The sequence below is a fragment of the Lithobates pipiens genome, unplaced genomic scaffold (genome assembly GCF_037356315.1).
Source record: "Lithobates pipiens isolate NorthernLeopardFrog02 unplaced genomic scaffold, aLitPip1_a1.2 Scaffold_3, whole genome shotgun sequence".
NCBI classification, from domain to species: domain Eukaryota; kingdom Metazoa; phylum Chordata; class Amphibia; order Anura; family Ranidae; genus Lithobates; species Lithobates pipiens.
Window position 1 is genome coordinate 228,474,446 of NW_027507790.1, and position 12,199 is coordinate 228,486,644.

Consider the following 12,199-nt stretch of genomic DNA (forward strand, 5'->3'; position numbering starts at 1 on the left):
CAAGCACAGTCAGGAGAACTGGGGGGGCATGCCTGAGAGAACTGAGAGATTGCAGTTTGAGATGGGTACAGAACCAGAAGAGAGGACTGTGGGGAGGGCAGTGGAAAGAGGTCTCTGCTGCTGGGTTAGCTGGCAGGGCCTGAAGAGAGCTATCTGGGAGCAGTAGCTGAATAGAAGACAACTAGCAACTGAACTATTTCTACACCACAGGGGCCTGAGGTCCCTGCCCACAAATAGCAGTTCATTGAGGCCTGGCTGAAGCAGTGTCAGGTCTACCCATGCGGTGCTAGCTAGTCTGGAGAAATAACAGTCTGCAGCAAGGGAAGTGCTTGTGGAGAAACGGTGTGCAGTGTTGGAGAGAGGATTGGAGTGTATATAGAAGTCCCAAGTAAGTTTGCACTAAATATTTCTGGGCATTCCATAACTCCCAATTTCCCATCCAAGTTAAATCCTCTCAAATAAATTAAAAAAACAAAGCTACAAATCTATGGACTGATCTATGTCTCTATAATTGACAGAGATGGATGCAGGGCTCGAGTGCTGCGGGAACGCATGGGAACGGCGTTCCCGTACTATTTCCACAGCGGGAACGCCGTTCCCATTAGCTGTCTGAGCAGGGCCGGCTGAGGCTATGCAGCGCGTAGTCCGCGCCGCTCCTCAGCCGCCGAGTGACTGGTTGCTAGGCAGAGGCCGCTCCGCATCTAGCAACCGGTCACATGACTTCGGCGTGGGCACGCACTGGCACGAGCCCGTCAGTGTGACACACGCTGCGCGCCGGACTGTCCTCCCGCTCCCCTCTACCCAGTGCCTCCTGGGGAAACAGCCGCTGCAGTGCACTTTGAGTTTACTTCTTCTCCCCCCAGAACAGAAGGGAAGAAGAGAATACCAGGAGGTCAGTCACTAGTAGTGTCATGTGTAAGTAAGTTGCATTCTGCAATACCCTGCCAAATTGCCAATACTCATCAATACTCTGCAATACCCCGCCAATACTCTGCAATACCCCGCCAATACTCTGCAATACCCTGCCAATACATACCCTGCCAATACTCTGCCAATAAATACCCTGCCAATAAATACCCTGCCAATAAATACCCTGCCAATAAATACCCTGCCAATAAATACCCTGCCAATAAATACCCTGCCAATAAATACCCTGCCAATAAATACCCTGCCAATACTCTGCAATACCCTGTCAATACTCTGCAATACCCTGTCAATACTCTGCAATACTCTGCCAATACTCTGCAATACATACCCTGCCAATACTCTGCAATACCCTGCCAATACTCTGCCAATACACACCCTGCAATACCCTATCAATGCTCTTCAATATTCTTCCAATACTCTTCAATATCCTGCCAATACTCTGCAATACTCTGCAATACATACCCCGCCAATACTCTGTAATACCCTGCCAATACTCAGCAATACATACCCTATCAATACTCTGCAATACCCTGCCAATACTCTGCAATACATACCCTATCAATACTCTGCAATACCCTGCCAATACTCTGCCAATACACACCCTGCAATACCCTATCAATGCTCTTCAATATTCTTCCAATACTCTTCAATATCCTGCCAATACTCTGCAATACTCTGCAATACATACCCCGCCAATACTCTGTAATACCCTGCCAATACTCAGCAATACATACCCTATCAATACTCTGCAATACCCTGCCAATACTCTGCAATACATACCCTATCAATACTCTGCAATACCCTGCCAATACTCTGCAATACATACCCTATCAATACTCTGCAATACCCTGCCAATACTCTGCAATACATACCCTATCAATACTCTGCAATACCCTGCCAATACTCTGCAATAAATACCCTATCAATACTCTGCAATACCCTGCCAATACTCTGCAATACTCTGCAATACATACCCCGCCAATACTCTGTAATACCCTGCCAATACTCAGCAATACATACCCTATCAATACTCTGCAATACCCTGCCAATACTCTGCAATACATACCCTATCAATACTCTGCAATACCCTGCCAATACTCTGCAATACATACCCTATCAATACTCTGCAATACCCTGCCAATACTCTGCAATAAATACCCTATCAATACTCTGCAATACCCTGCCAATACTCTGCAATACATACCCTGCCAATACTCTGCAATACCCTGCCAATACTCTGCAATACCCTGCCAATAGTCTGCAATACCCTGCCAATACTATGCAATACCCTATCAATACTCTACAATACACACCCTATCAATACTCTGCAATACATACCCTGCCAATACTCTGCAATACCCTGCCAATACATACCCTGCCAATACTCTACAATACTCTGCCAATACTCTACAATACATACCCTGCCAATACTCTGCAATAACCTGCCAATACTCTGCAATAACCTATCAATACTCTGCAATACTGTGCCAATACTCTGCAATACCCTGCCAATACTCTGCAATACCCTATCAATACTCTGCAATACCCTGCCAATACATACCCTGCCAATACTCTGCAATACCCTGCCAATACTCTGCAATACCCTGCCAATACTCTACAATACATACCCTATCAATACTCTGCAATACCCTGCCAATACTCTGCAATACCCTATCAATACTCTGCAATACCCTGCCAATACATACCCTGCCGATGCTCTGCAATACTCTGCCAATACTCTTCAATACATACCCTGCCAATACTCTGCAATACCCTGCCAATACTCTTCAATACTCTGCCAATACTTATTCCTGTTTGTGGGATATTTTCTAATGGGCTGTGTAACAGAATTTGGAACAGGGTGTATTTGTGGTAGAAATTCCCTGCGAGGGAAAGATCATCACCCATTGTGTTGATTGTTTTGTTTGACACGTTATTTTGTTTTTGTAAACTGGCACTTTACAATAAATGTTGTACTGTATTTTCTGTGCAGTATTTATGCATATGAGCGTACCTTTTTTTTTTTTTGGTGGGGGAATGGATCTTGGGTGGGAGTTCCCACACTTTTTTTCCCAGGACTTGACCCCTGGATGGATGTCTGGCTGGGCTGGGTGACAGGTAAACCACTACATTCAGCAACCCCTACAGGGGCATAGCTACACGTATACTTGTTCCAGGACATCAATTTAGAATGTATTGAAGCCCAAGCATGAGCATGCAGCCAGGCTACTAGCATTCATACAGAACGGTGAGCAATAGCTGCTTGCATACTTTTCTAAAGACAGGTTTGGTTTACTGTTAACTGTGAACCTGTAACATCAAAAGTAAAGTGGAACTGAACCTATCAACCTAACATTTATATTCCCTAACTGTCACATTTGCTTGAGTCTTCAACCAAACTGTCAACCATCAAATGGCTATTGTCAAAACTGATCACATGTACAGCACCATAGCAGTTGAAGATCAAACAGAGGCTAAGATGGCAGCTTCCTTGGCTGAAAAGGCTAGCAAGGTTTAATTCTGATTTAAAGTAGAACGCCACCCAAAAGGGGAAGCTCCATTCCACTTGTTTGCTTCCTCCCCACCCCCCGCTACTGCCACCTTTCAGGGGGGCGGGGGTAGCAGATACCTGTCAAAACCAGCAACCAGGTATCTGCTCTCACTTCTGGGTAAGATTGATGCAACCATTGTGCTGCTTTGGGAGACACAAAGGTCCCAGATAACAGCGGGAGCATTCAGAAAGTGCAGCGCGATTCACGCTTGCGCAGTAGGAAACAGGCTGTTTCCCTCAGCGAAGATGCTGGCGCCTGCACCCGGAGTTGATGGACAATTCAGCTTGGGGTGATGACATTGCGGGCTCCCTGGACAGGTAGGTGTCCTTACATTAAAAGTCAGCAGCTACAGTATTTTCTTTCCCCAAGGTTGGAACTCCTCTTTAACCTCTTTGCGCCGAGCGGCTGCATATTTGCATGCATTAGCTCAGACAGTGCTGTGTCGAGAGCCCTGGTACAGTGACTGGCGGCTCACAGAAGGTTCCCGATCGCCCTTTGTGATTGGGACTTTTCCAATCAAGTAAACTGCCATGATAGCCAACTACAGCGGCCACGTGACCATAAGCCCCGCCATGCCTCCCGGCATAGCAAACCCCTTAAGGGACTGTGACAGCCAATGGCAAGAGGTTAATAAATAAATATAACTCAATAAAATGAGAAACTAAAAGGTGCATGTATGTAGCATAGGATTTAAGTCAACAGTTTTTGGTTCTGAAAACACAGGGTCAATATACTTTAGACAAGATCTATAATTTAGTACCAATGCAAAGCTCTGGGGCACCTACTTTGCATTGGAGGATTCCTGGGGTTGTATCAGCGTTCTGACCACGCTATTTTCCATGGCAGTTAAGCAAATTAGCTGACCAGTTGGATAATGAAGCAGCAGAATGCGGTTGCGGCCACCACTCAGTACCCAGTGTTAAAAGAGTAGATTGGAATGCCAGAGTACCCGAATGGCTAATATGGTTACCCCCTAGCTTTTTAAGTCCAATATGCTGCAGTGCAGGAAATTACATAAAGCTAATATAAAGACAAATTCATGCACTAAAAATTGAATTACGTTGTATATTTAATATATGATAGTGATTCCACTGTAAGTGCTCCAAATAGATATATAAAGATAATCATTACTACTTTACCTCTCTATACATTTCAGTGCCAATACTCTGCAGCTTTGCTGGGGCGGCCGGTCTCAAGGTCTCCAAAGCAACTCCTGTGAGGCCGGCTTTCTTCTTCTTCTGCAAAGCGATGTATAACTGGTAGAGAAGTCTTGTGGCAGCTCCATGTTGCTCCGACATGATATTCTGGGCCACATTCTGGTCAAATGAGATGCCTAATAGCTGCATAGTGGGCTCCATTCGGGTAAAGTTGTTTAGCTTGGCATTGGCTGCTCTGAAAAACAGAAATGTGCAATACAACTGTACCTTTGTTGATACTGTGAACCAAAAAAATTGAGAACAGTGCTAAGAAGTGATATTTATTGAACTGATCTAGAAAAATATACAGTTTAGAAAACCAAAGCAACTATGAAGCCCTGAAAGCTAAAATGCATAACTCCCACTTTCCCTTCTGGACATATGTACAGCTGAGACACTTTTTTAAATACCTGAATACCTTCACTGACTGTCCCAGAGATCACACTCCATTTGAAGCTATTTGTTCTAGAACCACTCCACAACTTCACATAGAAAAGAGAAGAGCGTACATAAACTATACTAACTATGACACGAAAAACTGTGGACCTCGTCAGATGGGAAAACACCTAGACCTCTACTTCACTGATGATGAGTGGGAAAGAATATTAACTAATACACACAAAGGCTCAACAAATGTGTCACAAAAAATGGGCTACAAATTACAAACAGGATAGTATCGGACACCCACCAAACTTCACAAATTCTCACTCACAGCCTCTCCCCTTTGCTGGAAATGTGGATCTGACCCTGGATCCTTACTACATCTTTGGTGGTGTCAGGTTTGGGCTCTCAGCCCTCCCTTCTCAATGCTCAGCTGTCGGTTAATTGCCAGTACTCATCGTTCCACAGCGGTTCACCTGGTGATCATTTCCTGCTCATCAGTCCAGCCTACAGCCAGCCCCTTCAGGCTATTTAAACTGCCTGGTTCATTTCTTCCATGCCTTCGCCTTTGTCAAACATATCTGGAGACTCTCTGCTGTATTCCTGTTGAAAACTTGTCTGGCTGATGTCCCTTCTGGTTCCTGATCCTGTCTGCAGCCTCCAACTACGCTGATCTCTGGCTTCCTAATTTATTGGCTTGTTCTGTCTACCTGCTTTGGCTACCATACCTTGGCTATGTTTTGACTAAGTTTACTATTTGTTCCATTTTTACCATTATATTAAAAGGTGTGATTTTTACTTCATTTTCTGTCTCGGTCTGATTCATGGTTCCTGACAGGTGGTCCTGTTTGAAAATACAAACTTTCTGGAAAGAGGTACATGAAACCATTGCGTAGATAGCCACATATACCCTTGATTTTACACCCACGCGGTACCTACTCCACCATTCCTCTCTCCCAAAATCCGTACATCACAAGTCTAAAGCCTTACACCTTGTGAATGTGGCTAGACGCTGCACTGTTTTGAAATGGGGCACCTCTACTACACCAACACTCTCAGACTGGCAATGTTACATCCGCCAGACAGCATATATGGAGGAGCTGATCAACATTGCAAATGACAATCCCTCCAAAATCACACGCACATGGGCTTGCTGGCTGCACTTCCTAGAATCTTCTACTCCACAACTGTATATGGTAAAATAGCCTTTAAAAAAAATGTCACATTTCTCAAATAGTCAGCCCACATGGGAAACAGACCATTTTACTCACTTCACTCTCCATACCTTCCCCGCATTATACCTTTCACTCTATGTCATTTACCTCTCTCCCATCACCTTTCGCTTATCACTTTCCTTCCCTCCCCCTATCTCTCCCCTTACATATACCCCTCTATCTATGATGCTTATATTAACAATAGAGTAGCTAAAAGACAGCTAAGTTATAATTATTCCCACATAAATATGGAATAGAACGTAATATGGTTCTATATAGGTCTCACAATGTTTATACTCTCGTGCCCCAAATCTAAAAAATGTATAAACACAAGCGCTTAGTAGGCAGCAGTGGAAATCACAAAAAATCTGCAGCTGCTTAAAATTACTATTCATATGAGTAGTGTTCTAAAACTGAAAAACTATTGTACCATATACCAGAAGAGACAATCTGTGACCACACAGCCACAGCTTCCCACTGGTACACTGGCAAGCAGCGCTATATAACAGTGCACCTTTGCTGTAAGTACATTCAAATAATAATATGTGTATACATGTGCGAAATTTGTATGACCATCACATATACCATACACTGTGCAATCACATTACGATATTATTATACAATTCGGGTGAGGATATTTTTACTATCCCCTTTATTACTCTTCTTCCAAAATCAAACGCAATGTCACTACAGGAGGCACTGCACCGATGTCGCCTGTGTGTACAAGCCACAATTCATTCCAGGAGAGTAAAGCCACACATTTCGAACGAATAGTCTTTTAGTGTTGGAACAGATTAATCACCGCCACCGTTCTTCTTATCATACCTCCACACGTGGTTTCCACAAACAGGGGGTTCTTAGTGACAGGTGGAAAGACACCCCCTTTTGGTAAAACTCTTACCGGAATATATAGGTCAGATCAGCGCTTCACATATACTCAGCGGGGTCCTCTCTTTACATCATCCTCCCTTAGATCATGGTTGTGACTGTTACTTCAACCGTCCCAATGATTGTAACGTGAATGGAGAATCAAAAAATATATATATATATATATAGTGTGATACCGTAAAACACTCCGATTTATTTAAATACAACAAAGAATACACTCACAAACAATAATTCAAAATCAGGCAAATTCAGATTATCACCACAGAATAATCCACTGGATCACCTTCCCCCTGGACTGCATCGGGCATACAACTGAATGTGTACCTCTAACCTTCTTTTTGTGGTGCGTCCTTGTATCGTTACCCTGACGCGTTTCGTCCGTTAATGGACATCATCTGAGGGTGCCGATACATCTACTTCCTTCCTATATATACCCTGTGTCATCTAAGTAATCTGACACAGCATATTGGCTCGATTGTGTGATAATTTCCCGCTTACCTTTTCGGAAAATACAGCGTCGCCATCTTAGTGACATCACTAAACGGCGCCGCGGGTTCACGTGGCAAAACAAAGCGACCGCGCATGCGCCCTTCTTCGGATGAGGGAGACTGCCCTTCCGCCCACTCTTTAATGTGACTACAGCGCACGCGCGCGCCTCGTACAGCGCCATATTAAGTTGCTAACATTGAGTCTAAGGTAGATGTACTTCCGCCCATAGTTCCTATGAACTCACAACATCTAATACGCATGCGTGTTGATGATAAAGAAACTCATAGCGAACTACGATTGGCGGGGGAACGATAGCGAACTACGATTGGCGGGGGAACGATACTGCAAATAGCAGTTATAACCCCCCCTCCGTGCAATGCTAACAATGAATTGACACAAGATCAACATTACACTATATCGAAAACGGCTACATTTTTTCACTCCCATCCACATCATATTGCAATGCTGGCGTGCTGTATATTCTACCCAAACGTTAATGATATTAATAAAATCACTGACAATAGTACTTCTCAGAGTATCTACGACTCTACCTGAACTGTATACAGTATGGAACATCAACTACTAGAAAGTCCAGAATATAGGTCCCATGTAAATAAATATGCAGACTAAAAAACTAATGGAATAAGAGTTTTACCAAAAGGGGGTGTCTTTCCACCTGTCACTAAGAACCCCCTGTTTGTGGAAACCACGTGTGGAGGTGTGATAAGAAGAACGGTGGCGGTGATTAATCTGTTCCAACACTAAAAGACTATTCGTTCGAAATGTGTGGCTTTACTCTCCTGGAATGAATTGTGGCTTGTACACACAGGCGACATCGGTGCAGTGCCTCCTGTAGTGACATTGCGTTTGATTTTGGAAGAAGAGTAATAAAGGGGATAGTAAAAATATCCTCACCCGAATTGTATAATAATATCGTAATGTGATTGCACAGTGTATGGTATATGTGATGGTCATACAAATTTCGCACATGTATACACATATTATTATTTGAATGTACTTACAGCAAAGGTGCACTGTTATATAGCGCTGCTTGCCAGTGTACCAGTGGGAAGCTGTGGCTGTGTGGTCACAGATTGTCTCTTCTGGTATATGGTACAATAGTTTTTCGGTTCTATATAGGTACTGTAGATACCAAAGAAAAATGTTGTCCTACTCTGGTTCTAACTCATAATCATCAATTCCTCTTTCTTGTATCAAATTTAGTTCTCTTGTAAGTCTATGTGACTCACAAGCCGATTATACCTTTATGACTATGATATTTTGTACATGTATACTTACCGAATGTCTATCTTCGCTGTACCGTCATGTATGATCCATTTATTCTACTCTGAGATGATTATTCTCTACCCTACATTCATTTCTCATGTTCTTTGTCACATTGTAACCACTATATACCTTATGTAAGTGATACTGCGTTTTCTTGTTATAAATTCACAATAACATTTTTGAAAAAGAAAACCAAAGCAAACACGAAGTGATTACCCATAAAAAAAAAATCAATCCAACAAATAATATGCTTGTTGCCATCACCAATAGTTTTATTTACTACAAGTCTTCTAAAAATAACCCTATAATATGATGTATAAAAAAGAACAGGAAAACATTGAAAACCTAGTATGGTCTATAAAATACATTAGGTAACAAAAGTAATATAATGTAATGGCTGCCAACTGCTGTGCTCCAATGGAACCCAACTGCAGCAAAAAAAAAAATTGAAAAATTAGCATTGGGTAAGATGATAAAGGAAACTGTTGCCAGTGCACACATTGGGGAGATTTTCCCTTTCATTCTTTGTTTAAAGGTATTGTAGAATATCATCAAGGAGTCAAGTGGGGGAAATTCTCCCCAATAAAACAGATAGTAATTAGGCTTCTAACCCTTCTGCATTTTACCCATGTACAGAACACAATAATACAAGGAAGCTTTATCTTAAAGAAGGAGAATATATATATTTCTCACCTTTCTGAGCCATAACCTATTGTGATCAAGGCATTCTTGGTGAAAAGCATTAAGGTGACCTTTGGGTGGAGACACTGACTGCAGTTATATTGGTGATCCTTAAATAAAGTATTTGGAAGAGTGTGGCTCTCATTTATCTATTCCCTATAATAGTTAGCCCGGAGTGACTTCTTTAAGCCGGCACCCTGTTTTCCTGTGGACAAGTGAGTGGAGCAGTTTTTGGAGCAGTGCTGTTTTTCTTTTGGATGTTTTAACTACATGGAAGCCTTTTTTAATTATTATGTACACCTAAAATGGGACAGAGCTCATAAATTGAAGGTTGCTGTGTTTTAAGGCAGGGGTCATCAACCCTGTCCTCAGGACCCACTAACAGGCCAGGTTTTATGTATTACCTTGGGGAGATGCAGACTAGAATACTACAATCACTGAGCAGCAAATTATATCACCTGTGATGTATTTCAGTTGTCTTGCAAACCTGGCCTGTTGGTGGGCCCTGAGGACAGGGTTGATGACCACTGTTTTAAGTGACATAGAAAATTGTTAGTTGTGCCTAATCACTACTCTAATAAAATCTTTTTGTTTCAAATCCATTCTGAAAATTGGCAGTGCAGTTCCTGTGCAGCTTCATATCTGTGTATCTGCAACATTAGATAACTTAAGGCACTGCTACCTCTTATGCTGTGTATACGCAACCGTTTTTTTCTGTCAGAATAAACTCTGGTGGTTTTTCAGACGGAGTTCTGCTGAAACGGTCTTGCCTACACACGATCACACCAAAGTCCGATCGTCTAGAGCGCGGTGACGTACAGCACGTACAACGGGACTAGAAAAAGGAAGTTCAGTAGCCAATAGCTGCCCATGCGTTTTTGGTCCGTCAGAACAGCATACAGACGAACGGTTTTCCCGATAGGAATTGATTCCGTCTGAAAGATTTAAAACATGTTCTATTTCTAGGTCTGTCAGAATTTTCAAAAAAAAAAGTCAGATGAGGCCCACACAGGATCGGAAAATATCCGCTGAAAAGATTCCGTCTGACTTTTTCTACACGGCATTAGGCCAGTCATAGACATTTAGAATCTCAGCCAGTTCAGCAGGAACTGGCCGAGATTTAAACCATGTATGTATGAGCAGGCTGAATGCACTAAATGGATCCATCGATTAACTTGGGTACAACCAGTCTGCCAGATTAATTTGCGATTATCGATATCAGCTGCTATCAGCACTGTCTGTGTTGATGGGGGAATCGTGCAAAGACCCTGGAAGATGTCAACGTGTGATTAAAAAAGTAGGATGAGCAACGTGCTGAGGTCACCGCGATAGTGAAATCCCAGAAGGACGGGTTGCTTTGTATGTGCAGGCTGGCACTTCTGCTTTTAAGGCGTTTAAGACATTTAGACATATGTAAGTGTAAATTTGAATGAGTTTTATGTTAAAATGGAAATGTTCTTTACACTATGTGGAGCTTTTTTTGTTCTGGGTTCTGGGATACCCACGTGACATTGCTGCCAAGACTGATGTAGGAACCATAGCAGGATCCAGAGTCGGTATGAAGGCCCCAGCTGGGTATTAAGCCATAGGTGCGATTGACCTCCTGTAATACGAGGTCAATATGAGCAAGGCATTTCTGCAGGTGGTGCTGATATCACAGAGGATTCTATTTTTATGGTGGGGGATGCCGAAGACTTTACTACTTCATCACATGTGGACTTTATTTATTATGCTTTGTTTATTTCACTTTAATTTTGTGACATTTAATTGAGTCTCTATGGACATTTTCACAGTTAGCGTGACTCAGTATTAAATATAGAATTTCTTTTCTGCAACCCATGCTTGCAGGAAAGAAATACACACTGTCTTTGGCCTGCTTTACTGCTAACCTCATTAGATTTGTTGATGTCATTACTGTGCTGCTCATTGTTCTCCTTATAAGAGAAAGCTGTACCCGAGGACCTACAGTGCAAGAATCTCCCTGCTTCAGCATCTTCCTTTTTGTGGATCAACGCTTCAGACACCTTTCCTACTTCTTTAATAGTATCCCTCCAGTCATCTGATCACCATTCATAGTGGCCGTGGGGCTTGGGGGTGGTAGCTTTCATATAAGAAAGCAAAGCCCTGCTCCTCAAGCCTGTTGTCTGCACACAGAGATGCATTGAAGAAAAAGGCATGGTGTGACAGTTTTGGGAAAAGATCTATTGCAGGAAGCCTACAGGCAATACTAGTGACTAATTATTGGCCTTCTGCTTGCCTTTTTTTCTGCACAGCTTCCACAGTTTAGGCTGGGTTCACACCATTGTGAATTGGAAGCGGGTTCCTGGCATTCAATTTGCAATAGCAGGAGATTTTGACCAGCTTTCTGTGGAGCCGCTTCACATATCTCCGCTGCGGCTCCTGTGCGTCTTTTGGTACGTTTTCAGGTGCGAATTCATCTAAAAAATTCAGGTTGAAATCGTACCTAAAATGGTGAACCAGGACGCACAGGACCCCTGCTGTGAGCCGCATCGGTATTAGATGTCAACCCACCCTAAAAGTGGTGTCTAGGTGAAGATTTTATAGCTTCTACTACTGCTCAATA

At 42.8% G+C, this 12,199-nt stretch overlaps 1 protein-coding gene across 3 annotated transcripts in view; it reads right to left on the reverse strand.

The window, feature by feature from the left end:
* The window catches only part of SPEF2 (sperm flagellar 2), a 231,501-nt gene that overhangs the window by 186,640 nt on the left and 32,662 nt on the right, over positions 1-12,199 (reverse strand). For 2 of the 3 annotated variants that reach the window (XM_077462869.1, XM_077462868.1), the window contains exon 3: positions 4,619-4,871. In XM_077462869.1, the coding sequence (XP_077318995.1) occupies positions 4,619-4,871 (253 nt within the window). The remainder of the gene's footprint in view (positions 1-4,618; positions 4,872-12,199) is intronic. The other variant, XM_077462871.1, reaches the window with a different exon arrangement.